Raw genomic sequence first — 26,407 nt, forward strand, 5'->3', positions numbered from 1 at the left:
TTATTATTCCTTACTGCTCTTCTGAAGAAATAAATGTGCTTTAAAAAAAAACTGGGGGTTGAACTCAGGACCTTGAGTTTGCTAGGCAGGTGCTCTACCTCTTGAGTCACTCTACCAACCCAAAACTATAAATATTTTAACAGCATGGCAGCATGTTATTGTTAAGGCAATAAAGCTACAGCTAACACTATCCTGGTGCAATAACACACCTTGCCAGAGCAGAAGTACTTACTCTCTTTACAATGGCCAGAACATCTTTATCTTTTTCTTGACACAGGAGTTTTCTCACACACATTTCTAACTGCTGAAGAAGATGCTTGTCTGCAGGAATCTTCAGAGTTGATTTCACTTTGGGCAACAGGTAGCAAAGTTTCATTCTGTATTTAGAGTGAATTTAATAACCAAGAATAATCGTAGCATGAAACTGCCAACCATTCAAGTTTTAGATAGCCCAGGACTTCATTTAGTTATACAAAAATACTTGTGTAGTGCCTATGAATGGGCTAAACATTCATTATTCTGGATACTGAGGCACAGAAATGAATCCAATGTACAAAGTTATCTGCTCTGAGGGACTTTTCATTTCAGTACAGGGCATAGAAGAGAGAGTAACAAGCACATTTCTGTCAACAGTGGTAAGCACTGTGGAGAAAATCAAGGGAAAGATGAGACATATTAGAGGGGGTGAATCGACCTTAAAGCAGGCATTGAGAGAGGAGTCAGAGACTTTTAAGTGAAGTCCTAAAAAGGAAGAGAGTATGCGGATAGCTGGAGAAAGCACTTGGGACAATAGGAGAGCTTGCCTGATTGTTCCTTACTAGCAAACTGGTCCGCATTAGCAGCTAGCTGTTATGGCAGAAGAAAGTAGCAATGCAATTAGCTGGAAACCTCAGGGTGGTATTAAGAGAAAGCTTGTGCAGAGTTCTGAGGGCCACTGTAAGGAGAACAGCTTCTATTTTGAATGCAGTGAGAAGCATTGGAGAGTTCAGAACAGGTAAGTGAAGTGATCTAGTTTAATTTTGTGTGTGTGTATGTGTGTGTGCGCTGGTCCTGGAGCTTGAACACAGGGTTCTATGCCTGAGGTTCTTTTGCTCAAGGCTAGTACTCTACCACTTGAGCCACAGCTCTACTTCAGGATTTTTCTGCCTGGGCTAGCTTTCAACCATGATCCTTAGAGCTCAGCCTTTTGAGTAGCTAGGATTGTGTGTGAGCAAAATTAACTTTTAAAAGCATTATCTGTTGTTGTTTTGAGATTAGGCTGTATGTGGTCAAGGGCTGAAGAAGAGAAACAACAGGAAAACCCCAAGAAAGAGCTGAGTAGAGGTGCGGGAAGAGTCTAGGTTCTGCTTCTCTCTTGGAAGCAACAGGATGTGTTCAGGTTTGGAGGTAGAAAGACAAAAGGAAATAAAGGTTTTGACCTGAGCAAGTGGGAGAATGAACTAGTTACTTACTAAACTGAAGAAGAATATAGAAGAAATTAATGCAGATTAGGAAGATTCAGATTGAACTGTACATGGATGAAACCTGAGGTATCAATGAGACAGTGAGTGGAAATGCTAAGTAGCAGCTGGCTCATGAGTCTGTGCACTGGAAGCCAGCCTAGTTTAGGGAGGGATGCTGTGTGCCTGTTTATCTTATACAGCTGTGTTCATTCATCATATTTTCTCCAGATTATTCTCTTCTTTTCTGTTTTGGCAAAAAATGAGGCAGTTAAGTCCCATTCTGAGAACTTCTCAGGATGCTGCCTCAGCAAAACCTTCAGCTGAGTTTTTCATAGATTTTTTTTTTTTACAGAGAACAAAGAAAGGTTTATTGCCAGGAAAGAGCCGGCAAGACCCTTTCTCACAAGGGAGAAGTGAGAAGAAGCACCAGCTATTGTCTGAGGTGACCTAAATAACCTAAATGGTTTAGGAGGGGCTAGATGGGGCTAGGAGGCAGAGACCCTGGTATGGATGTGAGGGCCAGGGGCTTCATCATGGCAGACTAGGATTTATGGCTGCAGCTCAAGTAGTAGATAAGGGGCCCTGCAGCTACTCAGACCTGAAGGTCACTCTAAGGGGCTCTTGTGATAGCATGTGATTTTATACTCCAAAAGGGTGAAGAAATTCCTCCTCTAGAATTTTCAGCACTGTACAACAAAGGCCTCAGTTTCCCCAATGCTCACCACGGATACCAGTAACATTTCCTCCAATATGAGGCCCAGTTCCCCTAAAGAGAAACTATCTCATTTCTGACCACTGAGGAGAAGGCTTCTCTGAACCATGAGAGTATTTCTAGCCTCAACAGTGCCTAAACTCAATGAATTTAAATTTTAAACTCTCACTCATAGAGGAACGAAAACATTAAGTCTTTAGACACTTCTATAGAGAGAAGGAAAATATATATTCCTCAGAAGTTTAAAAAAAACATTGATTTATCTCTGTAAGATGCCAGAGCCCAGAAGATCACAAAGTTCTTGAGATTAGGAACCACAGCTTTTTGATCAACTAGACTCTCTATATGATCATATTAATAATGTAAATTCCACCTTCGCTTGATGCTAGTATGTGTCCAGAACCTGCCAAGCTGGCTTTGACTTTCCACTATCTCAACCTACCAAGACCAAGGCTCCAAGATAGATTGTACTATTGATAATCATCAATTAAGAGAAGTGAAGGATGGAAGGTGGGATATCAAGATATGTTATAAACTGAAATTAAGATGAATTTTACTTATAAACTGACATGTTGAATGGTAACCCCCTTGTATAGCTACTTAAAAATATTTTTTAGTAAGGACAAGTGGGGTCTTAATTGCTGCACTATTTACATAGCCAGGATAAAGAGTCAACTGAGGCATCTACCAACAGACCACTAGATAAATTAATATTGTATATATACACAATGAATTATTATTCAGTAAAAAAAAAAATGAACAGCTGGGTGTCAGTGGCTTTATCCCTGTAATCCTAGCTACTGGGAAGGCTGAGAACTGAGAATCACAGTTCAAAGCCATCCCAAGCAATCAAATTTGAGAGACTTTACCTCCAATCAACCAGCAAAAAGCCAGAATGAGAAAGGTGGCACCAGTAGTTGAGTGCCAGTGAGGAAGTTGAGTGAGGATGGGAAAACTCTGAGTTCAAGACCCAGTACTAGTACTGGTACTGGGAGCGCAGGTTACATGAATGGAACAAGGAGACATTATGTAAATATGTAAAGGTAACATAACCAAGCACAGAAAGACAAGTAATGCACATGCTCAACTGTGGAAGATTAAAAGTTGGGGTCTAGAAAAAATGAAAATACTAGTTACTAGAGAACAGGAAGGGAAAGTGGATTTAAGAATTTGAAAACAAGTCAGGTGCTGGTAATCCTGTAATCCTACCTACTCAGGAGGCAGAGATCTGAGGATCTGAGCCAACCTGAGCAAGAAAGTCAATGATACTCTTATTTCCAAATAACCATCAAACAACAACAACAACAACAAACCCAAAACAGAATAGAGCTGTGGCTAAAGTGATAGAGAGTTAGTCTTGAGTAAAAAAGCTCAGGGACAATACCCAGGCCCCGAGTCCAAGCACAGGATAAGAACAAAACACACACACACAGATACACACACAGATACACACACATACATACACACACACACACACACACACACACACGGAATTTTTTCACTTTATTTTTCTACCGATTAATAAAGATTGGTACAAGTATTTGTTCTAATAGATAAAGCTAGACTTCAGTGACTCATACTTGTAATCCCAGCTACTTGGGAGGCAAAGATCAATAGGACTGAGGTTCAAGGCTAGCCTGGACAAACAGTTCATCAGATCCCATCTCAATCAATAACTGGGCATGATGGCGTGCTCTTGACATCCCAGCTATACAGGAAGTATTAACGGTAGGCTTATATCCAGGGCACGAATGTGATACCCTATCTTAAAAATAATTACAGGACAAAGAGCCAGTGGTGCATGTGGCTCAAGTGGGAAACTCCCTGCCTAGAAAGCAACAGGCTCTGAGTTAAATCCCTAGTGGACACACACACACACACACACACACACACACACACACACACACACACACACACACACACACACACACACACACACACACACACACACACACACACACACACACACACAGATATATAAATACAATGTTATCAAATATTTTATGGGAGTGGCAACATACCTCACATTTGCTACTGGGTCGTGTGTCAGTTCAATAGCAGGTAGAAAAAAATATTTACAGAAAAATGACTTGGAAAAGATTTCTATGATAAATTCACAGGTATCCAAAAAGCGGAGTCTATTCCAATAACTTTTTCCTTGGCCCAATTCTAGAAAGAAAAATATCACAAGTTAAATTTTCCTATGTACTATACACATAATATCTCATTTAAACCTGAAAAACAGTCCAATGTGATACATGTACCTATCTCTTCTAAAAGGTAAAAAAACAAAACTAAGATTCAGAGGTCAAATTCAGATCTATGCAATTTCAAAATCTTTTTTTTAACCACTTTCTTACTCTTAAGAATGCTTTGAGGTCAGATGATGGGCATACATGTGACCTCACCTTCTTAGGGGAAAGAGATCAGAAGAATCTCTATTTTTCTCCTATCAGCCCAAGAGAAAAGTTAATGACAGCCTATCTCAACAAACAAGTCAGATATGATGACACATGTCTGTAATCCAACTACAGCAGAGACATAAAGAGGAGGATTCTGGTCTGAGGCCAGCCTGAGGGAAAAAGGATGAGATGTTATCTAAAATAATAGAAATATGGCTCAAATGATAAAATGCTTGCCTAGCAAGTTCAAGGCCCTGTGTTTAAAAGAAAAAGTAGACAATGTCATATCTAAGCATAATTATTGGTAGTAAATTATATTAAATGAAGTAAGCCAGGCCCAAAGGAATAATAGGTTCCCATGGTATCCCTTGCTTGCAATAACTAGTATATGTCTAGGACAAACAGAAAAGATCAAAAGCTAAGTACATATGCCCATATAAGAGGATGCTAAGCGAAATAAACCCCAAGAAAGGGACACAAGAGGTTTTATCTTTGTTGCTGTTGTTTTTAATATACTTATAATGTACTATGCGATTTTTCTGTTTCTTTTGTATGTCTTCCCCCATGGTATAACCTCTGTTTTCACTGTATTTTATTCCAGTGCCCTGCAGCTTGTATATACATTATCCTAATTTGGGGAGGGAAAGAGAAATAAAAAATGCTGAAATAAGGATACATGTTGACCCATTGCAGCAATGAGATGTACAAGACACTATATTGAAAATGAACTTTAGGGGGTGGGGGCCGGGACAGAGGGAGGAGGGGAGGGAAGGGATGGAAGGGATGGTAGGAGAAAAACAAAGGAGGGGATAAAAAATGGTCAATAGGAAATGTACTCATTACCTTACTCATGTAACTGTAACCCCTCTGTACAGAATCTTTATAATAAAAAATATATTTAAAAAAAAAGAAAAGAAAAAAATCAGGTCAATATTTAAAGGATAATTTCCTCCTTTTTTACATAAATGTTCAAAAGCAAAATTATTATTCAAAACCAAATAGAACCTTTTAAAATAAAACTTATTCTAAATGTGAATTTCTACAAATAGAAAAATAAAACTTATTGAAAGAGACAACAAAAAAGATGAAAATAATTTGAGCATAAGTTTTTAAATACAATTTTAGAAAAATACTCTGACTTTTTTGATAAGTGAAGATCCATGCTCTAATAATCAGAGTCCACTGCTGCCCCGCTGGGCACAGCATGTGCGCAGTGATTGCCACATTTACTCAGCAGATACAGGCCATGGCTTTAATTCAAGAACTGACATTTTAATGATTGGGGCCTGCATTTTAGCCTTATAACAAATCTGTACTTGTTAATTGACTTCAATTCATTTATTCCATTTACATATGTTCCTATTTCCTTCTCTCTTTTTTCAATCATTTTTTAAATTATCTTTAAATAGTTATACAAAGGGATTTCAGTTCAACATGCCAGTTTATGAGTACATGCATCTTGACCCATGTCACCCCTTCCATCATTCCCCTCCACATCTCTCTCAACACCACCCATCACCTCAAGATTCCATTTTCACATATGTACATTGAAAACTATGCACGTACTCATCCTTTCTCTCTTCATTCACCTACCCTCCAAATCCCCTTAATCCAACGCTTGAAACCCACCAGGGCTCATCAAGTTTATACCCACATACTGTCAACTGTACTCCAGGAAAAAAATCCACATTCAGTTAATTCTACTAATACTGAAAAAAGAACTGTAAAATTAGTGATCAAATTCAAATATATTCTATTCACATTTTAGTCCCAAATGGTAAAGGTAGAAATTAGACTTTCAATACAATTTACCTATCATAATTTCTTAAGTACTGGAATTATCAAAAGAAGGTTCTATGTAATTACTTTCATTCACACCACAAAATTCAAATAAAAGGACACTCTAGACATTTAGCAACATCAGCTTAGGGACTCCCAGAAAAGTGCTAAAAATACAAGTAGGTCTAATTAAACCCAGCTGGATCGGTAACTTTCTCTTTTTCAAAATGAAAGACAATGATTACTTACGTTCAATTAATTTTTGAATGACTTCATGTCTCTGATCTTGTTTACGATTATACCGTAGAAAAATGCACAGAGTTCGTGAAGCTGCTTTCTGGACAGGTAAGACATTCTTAAAGAAATAATAAAGACAATTAGGCTACTCTAATATAAATCCAATGACTTGTCATAGTCAGTTTTAAATTACTGACTAAACAAGGAGTGTAACTGCCTTCCCAGTCCCTGCACTTGTGCCCTGCTGGATGTGAGTCCTTAACTTAATGTAAATCCTACCAGACATCATATTACAAAACTAGTATAATTTGGCACAGTCATTCAGATTTGACTCTTTTCCTCACCATGACATCTTAAAGCAGCATTCTCCTCAAAAAGGTCAATGCCATGCTTTCTTGTCATTCCCTAGTTGTTGTCACTCATTCATTTAATTCTATCTGCTGGAATATGCGACATGTCTGTTACATCATCAAAAACGTGCCACTTGTAAATCATACACAGAGATCACATAACCAAGGACACTCTTTACATCTTCTACCTTAAATGGCTTTTCAGCCTCAATGTCCATCACTGAGATCGCTGGTCCATGAATGATACAAAGAACTTAAAATCTAAACAATTCATTCTCACCAACATTATAACTCTTTTTTTCTTTCAAATTCCTGTCATGTCTCTGGGCAAATCTCAATCCTAAATGAATTCAGTTGTTTCTACTGGTTGAGGTTCAAACTGTATATTAAGAGAAAAAAAAAAACCTCTCAACCAGGCAGACAGCTGAAAATGCAGACTGTTAAGAGTGGAAATGCTAGCAATACAGTGCTGCGGGTATTCAGCATGAGGACAGTAGTGACCATGTCCTCTCCAGTCCACCTAAGCTATTTCCACTATGTTGAGCACTATGCCAGTAGCCTTATATGCACGATGGGCAGGTGGGCAGAGCAGGTCAGGGGAGAATGAGCACTCTGAGGTGACACATGGCTGTGGCAGACAGAAAGGACAGTACAGCAGAAGATCTTTAGCAGCTGAGATCACTGGGTCCTGCACCAACCTTCCTCTGGAAAAGAGCTATGTCAAATTTGAGAAGTCTGTCTACACTCCCCCTGGCAATGCAGACACAAGGGGCAAACAAAGCTGTGCCTGTTCACCTAGCAAGGGTAGGATGGTCAAAGGGAGACCCCTAGTCCCCTCCTCAGAAACCTGAGAAGCCATTCTCCTAAGCAGAACGGGAGCAAGTAGTTTGTCGTGCTATTTTGAAACTGTGAAGAATTTGATAATGTCAAATCCAACTACAAGTTCAAAAGAATCAAATGAAAGGTGTGAACGGCTCACATTGGTCATCATGATGGTGAGCATTCTTTGTAGGAATCGGTAATAGATCTGATCACTCGATATGACATGTGGCAGACAGGCATACTTCTGCAGCAGCTTCTCGTGAGTTCTCCACTTCAGAGAGGCTGCCGCCCGCTGCTCGGCAGCGGTGAGAGCTGGAATCAGGTCAGGAAGGGAGGTCAACTGCAAAGAAACATCAAAAGGACCAACAACGACTAAGTAAATCAGCTGCAGGAGGGGTTTCAGAGGTTAAAAGGTGTGTTTGTTATCATCAGGAAAAGTTATCTGGTGAAAATTAAATATTTTCTTAAAATTCCTAAATAAACTTCCAAGATTCTTAGAATCAGGTTTTTAGAGATTGGACTCATCATTCTTCCATGTATGTTGATTAACACTGCAACTTTTATAACTAAATTTGTTATATATCATATTATCAACAAGCTTTGGCCTAAATTCCTAACCTTTTAAACTATTTTTTACTCTTAGAATTATCATTAATGCTGAGACCTAAATACAAATTTCAAAGACAATAAGTAAGAACTACGTAGCATAACAATTATTAATGTAGGAATTGTAGAGGAAATTTAAGTTGTTCCAATGCTTCTACAAACACATATTGTGCATCAATCACCACTTATCTATCACCTATCCATTATTTGTTTACTGTAAGAATAACAAAGTTTATCAGTTTAAAAATATTGTACTTGAAAATTACTTTATTTTTGAGATTTTGAAATAATTTGCACACTTCATTTTATTCATGCATACATGAGAAACATTAGAAATTAGAAAACAGGGGCTGGGAAGTTGGCTCAGTGGTAGAGTGCTTGCCTTGTATGCATGAAGCCCTGGGTTCGATTCCTCACCACCATATAAGCAAAAAGAAAAAAAGCCGGAAGTGGTGCTGTGGCTCAAGTGGTAGAGTGCTAGCCTTGAGCTGAAGAGCTAAGGGACAGCGCTCAGGCCCAGAGTTCAGGCCCCACGACGGGACCAAAAAAAAAGAAATTAGAAAACAGAAGCATGTTTGGCTTTCTGTACAGTTAGCTCCACAACACAGCCAGAGCCAGCAGCCCCTTGCTCCTGTCCAGAAAGTTTCATTCCTTCCCACCTCCTAGGGAAATCTGGGTGGGAGGTGCCTATGCCTTGGCCTTCTGATTCCTCAGGGACAGGAAAGGAATTCAACAAGGGAGTTTACAGTGGTTCAAATAATCATCAACATACCATGGTGACTCTTCCCAGTAAGGCCAATAGGCAGCTGGGAACCCCTACCTACCATTTATGAGTCCTATGGTGACACTCTTTCCAGTAAGGCTCACAGGCAGCTGGGGATCCACACCTGCCACTGGCAGGTTGGATGCTCATCACCCCAGGCAAGCACCATTTTACATGTTTCCTAAACATTATTCCATTGATTCTTCACAATACCCTGCTGGGTAGGAAATTCATAATCTTTTAGGGGAGATGGGATTTACCTTATTCTCTTGCACACTGTTTTCTCCAACAGTGGACATGAGCTCCAAGATTTCTGGAAGATGATCTATCAGAGCATCTAGAACCTTTAATAGAGATAGTGATTACTTGTATAGTGACTACTGTTTTTCTAAATAAGTTAACTCCACATGTTAGTTTCTACATAGAAACAGTATTATTTACAAAACATTTTCTTACGCTACTATCTTCTTATTGGAAAGTCCTAGTTTTCGCTTTGATCAGTCTACTTTGAAAAAGAGGTTGGTGTCTAAGTTGATCTAATTTGGTGGAAGTTGGAGCCAGTGATCTACCTATAGCTAACAAGCTTTTGAAGGGGGTTCCACATCAGGTGTATGACACGCTCTGGCAAGCTAGTACTCACACAGAGGAATGGGATGTCCTAAATCTAGCATCAAAACAAGAGACTTCAACATCTCCACAAGTATATACTAAGAAGTAAAACACTCTCCAAACAATGCAAAGAGGAAAAATGAAAATATTATACATAATTACAATTGTATGAATGAAAACCTTTATATAGAAAAATCTAACATTCAGTAAAAGAATAAAAACATAACATAAATAGTAGTGAATGGAATTAAAGATACCCTCTTGTCTGTTTTCTTGGTACTGTGTAAATTTTCCTTAAAAAACAAATGTCTATTTCCTTTTTAGAACCGAGTATACTTTCAATCTTAATTTTTAAAGATCTTCCCACTACCCAGTATATGATACAATAGTGTACTGTTTGAAGCTTCCGGGTAAATCAGCTCAAAGAGCCCATGCAACTCACAAGAAGTTTGTACTTCAGTTAGAAACTAAAGAAAGGTAAGAAGATATTACCTCCAGTGATTCATCTTGTAATAATGTTATCAGCTCTTTGTGTATTAGATATACTCCAGAATTCAAAAGTTTAGACACCTAAAATACAGCAATAAAACCTCTCAGATCTGGAACTTCAGCATTAAAATTAACACAACTTTGTCGGGTACTTCCAAAATAAAAATAAGCTACAACATAAGCATATACTTGGATTTCTAGTCAACTCAATGGTATAGTCAGCTTCATTCATCTGTTTCACATAACATGCTGGAGTATGTGGACAGGAAATGTGGAAGCTTACCAAAGTCATAGCTCCTCTATCACAAGCAATAAAAAGCCCATGAAACTGGGTGCTGGTGGTTTATGCCAGTAATCCTACTCAGGAGGCTGATATCTGAGGATCACAGTTTGAAACCAGTCCAGACAGAACGGTCTCCATGAGACACTTATCTCCAATTAACCACTCAAAAATGGAAGTAGAGGGGCTGGGAAGGTGGCTCAGTGGTAGAACGCTTGCCCTGCATGCCTGAGGTCCTGGGTTCGATTCCTCAGCACCACATAAGCAAAAAGAAAAAAGCCGGAAGTGGCGCTGTGGCTCAAGTGGTAGAGCACTAGCCTTGAGCTGAAGAGCTGAGGGACAGTGCCCAGGCCCAGAGTTCAGGCCTCACGACCAGACCCCCCCCCCCAAAAAATGAAAGTGGAGCTGTGGCTCAAAGTGGTAGAGCACTAGCCTTGAACAAAAAGGAGCTTGAGGACAGCCCCACAACTACCACCAACAACCAAAAAAGCCCATGGATGCTCCGATTTCTCATTTAAAAGTCTGAGGACACCCCAGTACACAAGTATTTATTCCAGTTCACAACTTCCCAAACAAGGCAACTTCTACAGAAGGCCTACAGTGATGTCAGAGTGATACTAATTCTCAAGGAGGTAAAACAAGATCCTCCTTATTGAAAATTCTAAACAGCATGAGAGGAGTTGGGAGAGACCAGGATAATTCAGCTGTCTTTTGAGAATAGTGCTTTTTCCTCTCCAAACAAACTAAGAGCCTAAACTGGGGAAATTCACCAGTTTCTGACTCACTGTTGCATTCTTCTTTAGCAATTCTGGGGTTTGAACTCAGGGCCTTGCCACTGCTAGGCTGGAGTGATACCACTGAGCCAAGTTTTACATTTTTTTTTTCTTTTTTTGGTTAGTCGTGGGGCTTGAACTCTGGGCTTGGGCACTGTCCCTGCGCTCTTCAGCTCAAGGCGAGTGCTCTACCACTTGAACCACAGCACCACTTCCAGTTTTCTAGTGGTTTATTGGAGATAAGAGTCTCACAGACTTTCCTGCCCGGGCTGGCTTTGAACTACCATCCTCAGATCTCAGCCTCCTGAGTAGCTAGGATTATAGGCATGAGCCACCGGCATCCGGCTTACATTAGTTGTTTTTATGATAGGGTTTCACTTCACAGCTGGGCATGCACCTGAGCTATGATCTGCCTGCTTTAGACTTCCCCTCTCCACTGAGATCACAGGTGCACCCCTCTGTGTCCAGCATCCTTCCGTAGAGACAGAGTCCCTTAGACTTTTCTGCCCAAGCAGGCTTGGCACCAGAATTCTCCAGAGCTTAGCCTCTCATGTTGCTAGGGATGGCAAGCATATACTACTACACCCAGCTATGGGTGCAAGAGAAGTCTAGGAAACATTTCTGCCTTGCTGGCCTGAAACCAGCTTTGCAGGTGTTTGGGATTACAGGTGTAAACCACTGGCACCATTTCTCTGTCAACTTAAAAAAAATTTTAAACCATAATAGGTTTAAATGAAATTTTATTTACAAAAAAAGTAAGAATGAAGTTAGAAAATTGTAAAGCAATTCTGATAATCAAGTATTAACACTAGATTAGAAGAATTTAAATCTACCAGTGGATTTTCATTATTTAATGGCTAAGTCAAAATAAAGCTTTCATTTTCATGTTTAATATTGTTTTTAGTCTATCTATACAGTATGACCATGAAGATGGAAACCAGCCAACAAGGAAACAAGTAGACCAGTGATCCTCAGTCACTCCTAGGAGATAAATGGTAGGGGGAGGGGGTAAGAGAGAAAGAGAGAGAGTGAGCTGGGGTTTGAACTCAGGACCCTGTGATTGCTCAGCTGACACACAACCAAGTGAGCCATGCCTTCAGCCCTACTTTTTGCTGGATGGAGTCTCACAGACTTTTCTGTCTGGGCTGGCCTCAAACTACAATCTTCTATATCTCAGACTCCTGTTTAGCTGGGATGATAGTCATAAGCTACCAGTGCCCAGCTTATGTTTCATATACTTATGCATTTGAATATGTCCATTTACATGGTGCTATATGATATCCACTATAAAACATATAATAAGGAATGGGATAAAAGTCAACAGAAAGTCTAGAATTGTCTAAATACTGAGTTTTTATGCAACTAACAAATACCTGTGTACATCATAACCAGCCTAAATGACACTTATCCTAGAGACTGATGGGCAGTACTTTCTGCCCTTTCCCTTCTTCCAGAAGCAGATTTTTATAGGTATGTTTATGAAGATGATGTAAGTATGCATCATTGAAACTACTTTAAGTAATTGTACCATTTGAGAGGAATATTTCATAGATGCTGTACAGTGTAAAAATATTTTTATCCATATCAGAAAATATGGTATTTTGAAGGAGCAAAGACTATCACTCAACAGCCAAAAGAACCATAAGTGCCATTTATAATGGTCCTGCAAAGGTCCTGATACTTCCAGCTAATCCAAAAGTGCTGTGACATGGGAACATAGTACAAGAAGAAGGAAATATTCTCACTGAAAACAAGATTTTGCTGCACTACTTAAAGGAAATATTTTATAACACTAATTATGAAGACATTTTTAGGTGAATGTCTTGAAATTGGCAAGTTTCAGGTGATAGTGTTTGCTCTAAGTACAGCATCTGTGTGCTCCTCTGTTAACCTTAGAAATGGGACCCACATTTCAACTTCAATAGTGAAAAAGTTAGTCACACCCATCACGAAAGTATAAATTTACTTTTAAACAAAATTATGGAAAGATGTAATCGCTAAATCTAAAAGCTATGCCCATGAAACACTGTTCATTTCTAGTAAAAAAAAATTATTAAATGCAAACAATCTGTTTCTCCAAGTTTTATTTGTTCCAAAGCTGACACAGACACAGTATAAATACTACGAAGCATATAATAAGTCTATTATGAGCCAGGCAAGGGGGCAGTAATTACACCTGCAATCCTATCTCTGAGAGAATCCTAAGAGTAAGAGGATCACTGCTGAGACCAGCTCTATCTGAGAAATAACTAAATAAAAAAGGGCTAGGGCACAGCGTATGTATTAGAGTACTGGCCTAGCAAATGTGAGATCCTGAGTTCAAACCCCAGTACTACCACAAATGAAACTGATTTTTCTCCCATATCTACCACAATATCTGGCTTAAAGTAAGCACTTATTTTAGATATGCTGAATAAATAAGTTAATAAATGAACAATGAACACAATGTGTTTATGCAAATGGATTCTATAAACACACTAAAAAGGAGAAAATTATGGGAATTTCTAAGTTAAGTTTTAGGACTAGGATATGAAAAAGGTATGGGATCTATACCCTGTAACAAATCTGTAAACTGAGGAAACAAATTGTTAAAAAAAAAAAAGTATCCAGTACATAGAAAATTAGGCAAATGTACAGCAATATCAGTTCTTTAGACTTACTTCATAAAAGCAAATAGCAATAGTGTATCTGACTGGTACTTCAGGGTCATGACAAAGGCAGAAGAATGTAGAATAGAGTTCCATGTGGAAGTTTTTAGGATCAACAAAAACAATCATGGCCTGGTGGAGGTGGGAGGGAGGAGATGAAATGGAGGAGAGAAAAACGTGCATCAATGCCTAGTATTATAGTCATTTTACTTTCACTGAAATCAATGCCTAGTATTATAGTCATTTTACTTTCACTGAAATTATATCTTCCAATCGCAATTTAATCAGAAATCATTTTGGCAGATCTAAATGCATGCATATTTTTCTGATTCCTACATAGACAGAACCATAAATTCCACAGAACCATAAATTCCACTCAGAACCTCTGATACATACTAGATATAAAGTTAGGTAAACACCACGTGTCAAATATGGCAATTTTTAATGTGACTAGATTTGTCACAGACTTTAAAGTTATAATCAAAGTGCTCAGTGATCATAAATATGTAATTTATTACCGGTAAGTTATAAGCACAGTTCTTTCGTACTGAAGTGTACTTCTTCTCCTGCTCTAGGATTTGGGGTGGAACCTGGCTTTCATTGTGTCCATTTTCTTGTTGTAAACCCAATGTACAAAGTTTCTTATAAAACTCCAAAAATCTCAGGTGTTGATCTGGAGTAAAAGTTCCTAAAACAAATGTGAAATTTGTGTTGAACATTTCAATTGAAAATAAATAAGAGAAAATCAGAGTACAACATAAATGTGTTTGGAACCAATCATTTAAAAAATGATTACAGGCTGGTAATGTGGTCTAGTGTAGAATGCTTGCCTGGCATGCAGGAAGCCCTGGGTTCTACTCCTCAGTGCCACATAATCAGAAACAGCCGGAAGTACACTGTGGCTCAAGTGGTAGAGAGCAGAGAGGCTCAAAGATAGTGCCCAGTCCCTGAGTTCAAGCCCCAGGACTAGCAAAAAAATTTTTTTAATCGTTACAGATAGTTCATAAATAAAAGCAATAAAAAGAGAAGAGCTATGATGGAGAAATCAGGTCATATTGTCTCACCCTATGTTCACTTTAATAATATTTAATGTCAATTATAAAGGCATGAACAGTGTAACATAAACTATTCCTGATCAAGTCTGCAGTTTGAAGCAAACAAGTCACTACAATAATAACACTATGGCTATTTATACATATTATTATTCATTTATAGGAGATATTCTAAAGTTTCATGCAGAAAAGATTTATGAATCTGTGTCTCAAAAGGTTTAAGGATTGAACCTGAAAGATGGAAAAGTCCTGGGACTTGAACTCAGGGTGTAGGTGCTATCCCTGACCTTTTGTGCTCAAGACTAGCAATCTACCATTTAAGCCACATCTCCACTGCAGGCTTTTTGGTTGAATGGAAATAAGAATCTCACAGACTTTCCTGTCCAAGCTTGGAACTATGACCCTCAGACCTCCTGAATAGCTAGGATTACAGGTGTGAGCCACTGGCACTCAGCTGAAATCATAGGAATGGCTCCATGCTCATCAACCATGTGAGGGGGTTAGGGACTCATAACATACTGCAAAATATTTTTCAACTATTGACTAAATATTGGAAAGGTACATAAATAAAAGCATGTTACTCACAATATTACAGTTAGCTAAGAACTAGACAGTATGTTCAAAATACCAGGGCTCAGGGGTGATATATGACTCTAATGGTCTTAACAATGAATGACAATGAAGGGCATGTTTACTATGCACTCACATACACCAATCTTCTATTATTGTACCCCCACTCACACGCTGGCATGTATAGAACATCCACAAATTTAAAGGGCCACACTTCCTTTCATGATGCCATTATCTTTCCAATGAGTTCTCTCAGTGACCAAGTCATTTCTCAGTGTACTCTAAATTACATTTTCAAAATTCTAAGATTTCTTGAGACTTTAACATATTGGAAGACAGACTTTATAAGTAAGGGGCTGAAGTTCAGTAGCTAAATTATTTTGAAATAGTTATTAACTTTCTTGAATTTCTTAGCGTATATCTTACCGTATAGTCCATGGCATAGTTTTCCTAAGTAGAAAGATAAAGAAACAAGAATGGATTCATCCGCTTTGAAAGATTTTTCACAAAATGATTTCACTAAGGGAAGTATAGTTTGACTTCTGTCATCTGAAAAACAAAACAATATATTCTTTAGCTCCATTGGGCTACTCTCTACATGTGAAAACCAGTTCATACACAGAAATTTGTATGTTAGCTTCAAAGTAATGGAAAACATTTGAAAACAGTAATGATGCAGGTCAAGTGGCAACTGAAGGAGAAGGAAGGGATGGGGCAGGGGGAGACATTATCAAAATATGGTAGGCCTGGCTCAAGTAGCAGAGCTCCTGCCTAGCAAACTCAAGACCCTGACTTTGATCCCCAGTACCATCAAAAAATTAAGACAAGGTTCTGAGTCACAGCAGGTCCCAGGAACTTTCTGACACGTCCTTATACCATCTCTTGGCATGCTGCAGCTTATACTCACTGGATAATTTTTTAATTGAAAACAAGCTTGTAATATAATCTGTATATTCAATTCTATCACTTTTACTTCTTACTTTTAGTTCTTTACAAAGCTGACCAATTCTTCAAATGTATCTGCTTAGGTAATATTTCCTGACTGAGTGGCAATATTTCTCTCTTTCAAATCCTCTCCAAAGTTCCTATGGTTTTCTTAAATATTTACAAATAGTTATTATGTTTATTACTGCTCATTCCTATTATTACCATATTTCAAATCAATATATTGTTTTATTACATGACATTCATCCAACATTTGCTGACTTGTAGAAAAAGCATTAAAGTAAGCAACAGAAATTGAAAGGCAAATAGTAATAAATAGTTCCAGAACTTGAGAAACAAACCAGCAAGGAAAAAAAAACATTAAAAATAAAAAAGTAAGACAATGTGATGACCATTTTAATAGCTGGCCAGGGCAGAGATCTGACAACTTTTGCAGACTATCTGTCCCAACTACTCAACTCTCACTACAGCACCAAAACAACCACATAAAACAAACAAATCAAGCATGGTGTGTTCCAATAGACCTCACAGATGCAGTACAGGCCTGTCTAGGACTAAAGGCAGTAATTTTCCAACTCTTGGTACGTGGTATTTGGAAAGATGTCAGGGACGAAACAGTATTTGAACTGGGCACAATATGAGAAGAGAAGTCAGCTAGAGTTAAAATAGAGGAATGGGAATATCAGGGAGAATGCTAGTAGTATAATGGTTGTCACAATTGCAATGCTACAGCACAGACACAGGAGGAATGGGAAAGAATTGGAAGAAGGAAACCCTGGGCAGGGCCATGGTAACAGCCTACAACGATATTGTAGGTGAGGAGGTCAAAGGTAATGCCAAACTGTCAGTTTTGTATGGAGCCTGGGGTGTCCCTAGTCAGTAAAGAGATTCATTAAATCACATATCATGCATTACAGTTTTTACTCCTTTGGTTCATCGTATTATTTAAATGATTATTCATAATTACAATCCACATTGAATAATCTTTAGAGACTCTCCTAATTCAGATAAAATGTTAGTAATACCTGCGAATATAATTTGGCAACTTACACAACTGAGTCTTGATATTGACTCCTCCAACTTTCACCCTATTAAGATGATTATATGTTTACTAATAGATTAAGTGCATACAGTCTAGGTACATTCAGTAGAGCAGTTAGTTATTTTTGTGACTTAATTCACATAACACTTAAATATCATATGAGACAAGTATGAAATGTGGCAAAATTAGATGCCATGAAGGTAAAGTCAGAGCACTAGATGCCAAATAAGGAAGACCCATCAAAGGAGAGGTAGAGAGGCTCAACATTATCATTGAACTAAATATACCTATTCCTTATCAGTGAAACAAGCATATGGAAAATATTTTTTCATAAAGATGTACCTGTATCAAATATGTCAAGCAGATTAACCAAAGTTTCAAAAGCTGCAAGTCGTACACTGCTGCCTTCATCCCTAGACAGCTCTATTAATTCAGGGAGCACCACACTTTTTGTAAGTTCTGTCCTGCACAATAAGCGAGAGAAGAAAAAAAAATCAAATTAACAAACCTGTAATAAGAACTTAAAAACATGTGACCTGGCTAGGTGCTGGGGAAAAAAACACATAAGAAAGCATCATGATATCTTTACCCTGCAGGAGCCTGCAGAATAGTTGGGAAGACAATACAAATGTAAGAAATACTAATAGTAACTTCAAAATGATGAAATCAGTTCTACTTCCCCTACTGTAATATCACCTATAGAGATTTTACATGCCTTTATAGAGTTCACATTAAACTTCATAAACTGCACTATCATTTTCTACTTTATACAACTTCAAGAAGTCAAAAAAAATTCAAAAAAACTTTAAGAACTGGCTAACCAGAAACATTCATCAGTAATTGTAGAAACTCAAAGCTTTCTGACCTAGATTTTAGCACATATGTTATATTTCCATTCACCTAAAACATGGCATTACAATAATTTCTATATAGAAGAATGATATTCCACATTAAATGTTTTACCTCACAAATTGAAATGTAACTGCTTTTAGGAAATATGTAAGATTTATAATATAATCACAAGTGTTTCCACTCATTTCCCAGAAAATAAACAGGAGGTCTAAGACATGACCAGTTTTCTTGGAATCAAGATGGAAGACGGATTCATAATTGACATAGATGTCTGCAGAGTACAAAGAAGTCAGCAGCAGATTATTTCTTCAGTCCTCAAACTCCAGTTCTGGAGAAGTTTTCTTCAATGGTGACTGTGTGATGTTCCGTTACATGACATGATCCTTCATCATGGATATCAGCTATCCACATTTAGTCCATTCTTCCCTGACTACACTAGCTATCTCTAGCAATTTCAAACAGTCATCTTCTGTATCAATGCATCTTCTGTATCAATGACTGCATACTCAATCAGTTCCTGTTTACTATGTTCTTTTGAATTTTTCCATTCCATTTTTAATATTTTTTTTGGGGGGGGGTCTGGTCGTGGGGCCTGAACTCTGGGCCTGGGCGCTGTCCCTCAGCTCTTCAGCCCAAGGCTAGCGCTCTACCACTTGAGCTACAGCGCCACTTCCAGCTTTTTTTCTTTTTGCTTATGTGGTGCTGAGGAATCGAACCCAGGGCCTCATGTATGCAAGGCAAGCACTCTACCACTGAGCCACCTTCCCAGTCCCTCCATTTTTAATTTTTAAGAAAATATTTCTTAATTTAAAATAGATTTATTAAAGTTTTCCTCTCAACAACTTTGTCATCATCATAAAATTCTCAATCTCATTTTATATCAGGGAGATTTCAAAGAATTTTTTGGGACTGGTCACAACAGCTCCTGATAATCCCAACTACTCAGGAGACAAAGATTAGGAGGTTCAGTTCAAGAACATCCTGGGTAAAAAGCTGGTGATGCTCAAATGATCTGGTCATATAATACCAGCTACAATGGAGGCATAGGTAGAAGGACTGTGATCCCAGGCAGATTCAGGATAAAGCAGGGCCTTATCTAAAAAATAACTGCAAGCTAATTTTTTAAAAATAACAAGCAAATGGGACTGGAGACATGACTCAAGATGTAGAGGACAGACATCACAATGCCCTGAATTCCAATCCAGGTACCACCAGTGGAAGGTTTTTTAAAAATAAATCATTTAATAATTTTCTCTGTTAGAGCACATCTTTAGTTGCTTGTCTTGTGGATTGTTATTCGAGGCGATGCGTGCCTATCTTTAGGTCACTGGGGGCATTACAGTGGACTTTACCCTGTTCTTCCTCCTCTTTTTCATTTCAGGGCCATGAGGTGCAGGCCTTGCCATGTGCTTCCCACCACAATGGGTTGCCTCATCAACAGCCCAAAAGGCAGAACCAACTATAGGCTACATCCTCCAAAACCTTTTCTTTTCTACAAGTTGGTAGTCTTAGATATTTGTTTCAGTATGAAAACAGACTGATACAAGTAGCAATCAGGTATCAGTAGTTTTTTTTTTCAATGATTGCATCATGAAGTCCTGTAGTTATGCTCTTAATAGGACAGAAGAATTCAAAATTAAATAAATGTACATATGATCAAGAAAATTAGTTTCTTGAATGGATTCTAACCAAGCTAATTTGATTCTTCAAAATTTTGCTTTTATAAATTAGACCTTAATATACATGTATTCCTAAATATACATCCTAAATTTATTTTCAGAACACTAATTTGAACACATTTAACCCTCTCATTTTTGACAGTAACAAAATGTCAGATGGCAAAAAAAAATATTCAACGTTTTGATAAAGTGATGAAAGTAACAGTATGTTCTACCAGTTTCTGGTCCTGACCAATAAATACAGATTCAAGCAAGGTTAATAATGCTCTACACTGATCTAAACAGTGTCACTGAGGCTTAGAAGAACAATGGGAAAAAAAGGTAGTTCTGAGATCAATATAGGTCTAAAACTCTGATGCTTCAACTGCTTAAATCCTGATTAGTAAGAGTGGCTACAGGGCAGTATTTTGTGCTTACGCACTTGTGACATTTGAAGTCACAATGGGCTTAAATATCAGCTCAACTTTAAAAAAAATTAATAACAGTATAAAAGGACATTAAATCCACCATCCTCCTTTGTGAAATAAAGAACCAGATAAAAACCAGTGTAACTTTGAAAAGAAGAGGCACATATGTTTTCTATAACAATTTAGAGTCCAGAAAAGATTTCCTTAAATATACTTAAACTTGATATGATGTATGATTTACAGGAGAACAGACTGCCTGCCTGAACCTCTCCTACCTGAACTCTACAAAGAGCAAGAGCAGCTACAGTAAGGGTGGAAGCCTAGAGTTGTACCAGGATACAGAAAGGTTTCCAGGAGAATAATCTCACCTGAAACACAATTACACAGCCAGAGAATGACCAGTCAAAAGAACCGGTGACTATATCCCAAGCATGGCTTATACTGGAACATTTCCTTTCTTGGATCTAGGCATTTGGTACAGTAACCAAATAACTGAGGTGAGAAGGAAAGACGTTAATATGAATTGAATGTTAACACCATGCTAAGTGCATTGCCTTTTATCTCCTTGAATCTCTTGAATCTAGAGGTTCTTATTACAAACATTTTGGGAGGTCACATAAAAAGATAGCTTTCAACAGCATGCTTTCATGGAAAATAGGGCCAGGATATATTTGTCTGTCAACCCAGAAATAATACTATGGCATAAGGAACTGAAGGTGCACTTACCCAATGCCTTGAGCTATGGTTTCTAATTGCCGACACATACAAGATCGAACTTCATATTCTACATCTTGACAGAGTGATTTTACCAGGGGAAGTATTTCTCTTTTAATACTGAGGGAGGAGAGGAAAGAAACATTTAAATGTGTGAATGCTTTATATAACAATTAACATTTTTAAGCAATTATCATCAAAATCTTAAATAATTTTACTAAAAATACACTTTAAGGCTCTACAGTTTATAGTGCATATATGTTATTAAATTGAGATGCTCTATCAGTTACTTCTTAAAGATAACATGTATAATGGCTATATGGTTAACAATTAGATTTGTATTATTCCATACAACATGAAAGTTTAGCTATTTTAACTATATAGAATTCCCAGGAAGAAGTCTATAATTAAGAAGCATCGCTCCTAAGAAGACAAAAAAAATATATATGGATACTTACGTATTGATATCAAATTTGTTGGTGAGCTTTCCCAAGATTTTGCAACTAACTAAACGAGACTGGATAGTTTGGGAAAGCTGTGCCTTGGAGACAAGTGGATTCAAAATCTGAAGGGAAAAATTAGAGAACAAATTTACAAAGGTTTGTATGTTATCACTGATCTCAGCTATTTTCTTCAAGGAGTATTTTAATGTTGTAAGTGATTTTAGAACTCCTGAACTGCAGTCTGAGATACATAGCTGTTCATAACCTAATCACTTTATGTTTCTTCTAGGCTACGGTAAAGAAAATTATAAATGATAAATTAATAATTGGAGATCAGCATAAAGTAAAGCTAATGGGGAATTTTACAATGATGTGAATGCATACAAAGTATAATTTGAACATTCTCAACAGAAAAAATAAAATTAGTTAGTTGTTCCTTTAACTTCACTTTTATTCCCTATAGACTAATTTTAATATTTGGATAAGACAGAAAACAAATTGTCTTTAGGCAATCCTGTCATTTGAAAAAAACATTCAAAGATGGCACTGTATCACATATATTAGGCACTCAAAAACCCAGTGGCGTAACAGACTGCCAAGAGCTGTGAAGATCAATCTAATTGTAGTCCTTGCTCCTTACCTTGTCCAAGTAACCTTGCTATTTCTCACCCCAGGTTTCTCATCTACTCAACATGGACGTCAGAATACAGTTCTACTATTCCATGGACTCTCATACATGGGTCACATGTTTCATTTCTTCTCAACCAAAATGACTGAATGAATAAATGTAATTAAAGCAAAAACTCTGAAATATTTTGAAAAATCTTAAAAATTCACCGTCTAAAGTTACGCCACAGTACACTGCATACCACCCTTCAAATTATACAAATAACAAATCTCTACATTATGTTTAGCATGTAAATATGCTAAATGCTAGGGGATGGCCAAAGAATGTTTGTATAAATTTGCTTTCTATTTTTCTTATTCTGTCATCATGGGACAGATATACTTAATAATGATGAAAGTTAAAAGGCAAAAGCAAATTGGGAATAATACCTAGCAATAATACTTGCAAGTATAACAAAAAAATAATGATAGGGGTGACATTGACTAAGATATGTTGTACTCACAAACTAACATATGAAGTTGAAATTGCTTTGTACAACAATTTAAAGATAATTGGAAAAAAGAGAGACTGACAACCGTAAGAGATAAATGGTGTGTATAAACAAAAGTTAAGGGATAGGATTAGATAATTCCAAAAGAATAAATAGATCTGATATTAATGTAATATATTGAAAATACTCAACAGTACAATTTAAAAATTCTAATTAAAATGAAATCCTATTTTTATCCCATCTAATCCTGGCAAAAGTCCCAGGAAACAGCATTATCCTATATCCTTAGTTAAGAGTTTAAGAACCTTACTGCCCTCTAACGCAATAGTCAATTTTCTGGAAGCTACAGTTTAAAAAATTGTCTGGAAAAAAGGCAAGTTCTATAGAGACGTTCCTTAAAGTTTTGTAAGAATAAAATTTAAGCCTAAAAGCAGCCTTAAATAAGTAAAATAGTGTGCAGTGACTATCAGTAAGTTAAGAGAGAAAAATAATGTCATAAATAGATTCAATATTATCACTAACGTGGCAAACAACAACCATATATAAAGGAAAATTTGAAAAGAAATACATCAGGATTTGAAAAGTAGGCAGATATAGAATCATGATTTGTTTCTTCCTTCTATTTTTAAATTTTTTTATTGTTTTTATAAAAGTGATTTACAGATGGGGTCACAGCTTCAATAAGTCAGGTAATGAGTATATTTCTTTCTGGACAGTGTCACCTCTTCCTTCTATTTCCTGTATAAGTCAAATTCCCTACAATGCTCATATTTTGTTTTCACAATGGGAAATAAATATATTCCTTTTTAAAATATTTATGAAAGAAATGGACAATAAATTTACCTCATGCCGTAGAGTTTCCTTGGGCAACACCTCTATCACAGACAGAAGAGTTTCCAGCCATGCGTTGCTGACACCTGAGAAACATAGGTACAACAGGCCCCCTTAACTGTCTCATTGCAAATACTATTTCAACTCACCCACTAGTAGGTGCAGCAGCACTCAATGATGATGTAAGAGCAGCATTTTTATACCATTCTGAGTTTCTCTAGTTTTTTTCTTAGCTAACATTTAGAAAATTTTTAACTTGATGAGTTTGAAGGCGATATCCTGACCCAATGTATGCTGCTTTGTTGTTGTAGCATTGCATGTATATATAAATGTAGAATTAAAAATCCAAGAAAAGTATACAATAAATCAAAAGATGAACTACAGAGTCTTTAGGTTTACAGGACAATGGATTGTGTGGGCTTTGTAGAGAGATTGCCATGACTACTTTAACTCATGGCTCAGCTCAGCCATTAGCCTGGCCTCCTTGAGATTTCCTCAGCAGACTCAAGAATGTAAGCAGCCAGGCACCAGTGGCTCATCTGTAATCCTAGCTACTCAGAAGGCTGAATTCTGAGGATCGAAGTTCAAAGCCAACCTGGGCAGGAAAGTCCATGATACTCTTATCTCTAATTAACCACCAGAAAACCAGAAGTGGTGCTGTGGCTCAAAGTGGTAGAGCACTAGCCAGCACTAACCGGTATCTCTGTGTTCCAGGTGCAGGAGAATGATCTGCAGGAAAGAGTGAGCATAGGTGTGGACTGGCACTGATTCTTCCTGCAGGATGGTCAGGAATGACACCGCAGCAGTTAATTGCATTTCCACGCTGGCAACATGCAGGACCTCCTGTACAATCAGAAAGAGTTTGCTGATCACAGAATGAGAGGTCAGGACATTGTTTTCAAAAATCTCAGGATACAGAAACCAAATACAGTCACATCCCACAAATTGCCATTTACAGCCTTTAAGGAGATGCATTACTTGTTATTTAAGAGAACTGTATTCATATGTCTAATTAGGAATACATTAAGCCACAGAAATCTTAAATGCTTAAGAATTTAGGAATAAATGAAAACCATAAACAGTGTATAACCCTTCTAGTTTGTTATTGATACTATGCAGATGTTCTCTCAGTCACAATAATAATGACAAAGCTTAAGACAATTGCATGTGTATACTTTTGCTTCAGAAATAAACACTATATGTTCTACTATAAGGAGGAAGAAACTAGAGAGGGCAAATACAGTTCCCTTCCAAACAACTGATAAGAACACAAATCACCATGCTGAAAACAATTTCCATCAATCCCCATTCACCATGTAATGAATTTTAAAATACATATCCAAATTTAAAGTCTACATTAGAATAGTTTTAATATGTAAAAAGTCAGAAAATAACTATGTTGGTGAGACAATGGAAAAGAGGAAGAGAGAGTGTGTATGTGTATATGTGTATATAATATAAAGGCAGCTAGAAAGCATTTTTTTTCAATTATGGAAATTCCTCTTGTCCATTTTATAACTAATACAATAAAGTTACTAGAACATTATGATACTGATAGTCATAAAGTTCCATATCTATGCTCTCAGGAAAATTAATCTGTATTACTTCCTTACATGTAAAATGTGAATTATAGCACTATCTCTGTAATGATTTTAGCCACTTAAACAGCTTTTATATGACTTGCTGGCCCAGCCTATTGTCTATAATAAACATTTAATTAGTGACCACTAATTATCTTGTTCTATGCTACTTTTTTCTATGCTACTTTTAAATGTCTAGTAGGAATCTCACCTTATACACATCTTATTCTCTCCCCTAAATCTGTTCTTCCTGTGGTCTTTTTCATCTCAATAAGTAGTAAATTACAATCTGCCATTCTAGCTATTCAGTCCCCAAACTTTAGGGTCATCCTTAGTTTCTGCCATTCCTTCACTGGTCCTAATCACTCCTGAAGGAGTGACCTTCAACACAGATCTAGAATATGACTACATGTCACCTCTACCTTTACCACTCTTTTCCTAGCCACAATCATCTCCCTCCTGAACTTAATAACCTTTACCTATTCTGATTCTAAGACCGCCCCTCCAACAGCAAAAGAGATTTTCTTAAGATCAAAGACAGATCATGTCATCTTTCTGCTCAAAATTCTCCAATGTCTTTTCTTCTCACTAAAATCAATGTCCTTTTAGTGACTTTCAGGATGTGTTCTTGATTCCTACCTAGCCAAGATTTCTACATAGTGGCTCCATGAGCTCTCTCAAGCTATACAAATAACATATTTTCAATGACTACTCCCCACCTTATGACCTTATTTTAAACTAAAAATGACCTTCTAGCCCAACTCTTGACACATCACCATCATCCAACACACAGCAGTTATTTGTTTGTGGCCTATCAAACACTTAAACATGACTGGGAAAACTGTTTGTTCACTGTTGTCCCACAGGCATGTCACAGGCATTTGGTAATTTCTGAATGATCAATCTCTCTTACTCTTTCACCTAAGCTATTTGCTCTTAATGTTGTCTCCCCACTTCTCAAACCTCCCAAAAGATGGCATCAAGATATTTTTGAGGTGAGTCCTAAAGATTGGGGATTGGCAGTGATAAAAAGTAAAGCAAATGAATGTCACAGACAAGCATTCTCCATCTTCTTTCTGTGGTGCCTACAAGGAGCTATTCCTTCCGCACTCTGCCCCAACATCTTACCATGAATTGACATCCCATACCCAGACTTGTGCCTTCAGTACAGTAGGATCTAGTCATCATCTGATGACTAGATACAGGAGACAACATGCAAAAGAAACATCTGAGCCATTAAGTATTTTGCCAAAGGCCAGTGC

General features: G+C 37.4%; 1 protein-coding gene across 4 annotated transcripts in view; it reads right to left on the reverse strand.

The window, feature by feature from the left end:
- The window catches only part of LOC138833106 (serine/threonine-protein phosphatase 4 regulatory subunit 4), a 74,653-nt gene that overhangs the window by 10,858 nt on the left and 37,388 nt on the right, over positions 1-26,407 (reverse strand). For all 4 annotated transcript variants that reach the window (XM_070031435.1, XM_070031433.1, XM_070031436.1 and 1 more), the window contains exons 4-17: positions 24,261-24,408; positions 23,578-23,651; positions 21,632-21,738; positions 21,186-21,293; positions 17,864-17,985; positions 15,961-16,083; positions 14,431-14,600; positions 13,925-14,044; positions 10,215-10,292; positions 9,374-9,457; positions 7,902-8,084; positions 6,585-6,690; positions 4,176-4,323; positions 233-377 (exon numbers count right to left, since the gene is read on the reverse strand). In XM_070031435.1, coding sequence (XP_069887536.1) covers positions 233-377; positions 4,176-4,323; positions 6,585-6,690; positions 7,902-8,084; positions 9,374-9,457; positions 10,215-10,292; positions 13,925-14,044; positions 14,431-14,600; positions 15,961-16,083; positions 17,864-17,985; positions 21,186-21,293; positions 21,632-21,738; positions 23,578-23,651; positions 24,261-24,408 — 1,716 coding nt within the window. The remainder of the gene's footprint in view (positions 1-232; positions 378-4,175; positions 4,324-6,584; positions 6,691-7,901; positions 8,085-9,373; positions 9,458-10,214; positions 10,293-13,924; positions 14,045-14,430; positions 14,601-15,960; positions 16,084-17,863; positions 17,986-21,185; positions 21,294-21,631; positions 21,739-23,577; positions 23,652-24,260; positions 24,409-26,407) is intronic.

The sequence above is a fragment of the Dipodomys merriami genome, unplaced genomic scaffold (genome assembly GCF_024711535.1).
Source record: "Dipodomys merriami isolate MVZ:Mamm:240054 unplaced genomic scaffold, mDipMer1.0.p SCAF_200, whole genome shotgun sequence".
Taxonomy (NCBI): domain Eukaryota; kingdom Metazoa; phylum Chordata; class Mammalia; order Rodentia; family Heteromyidae; genus Dipodomys; species Dipodomys merriami.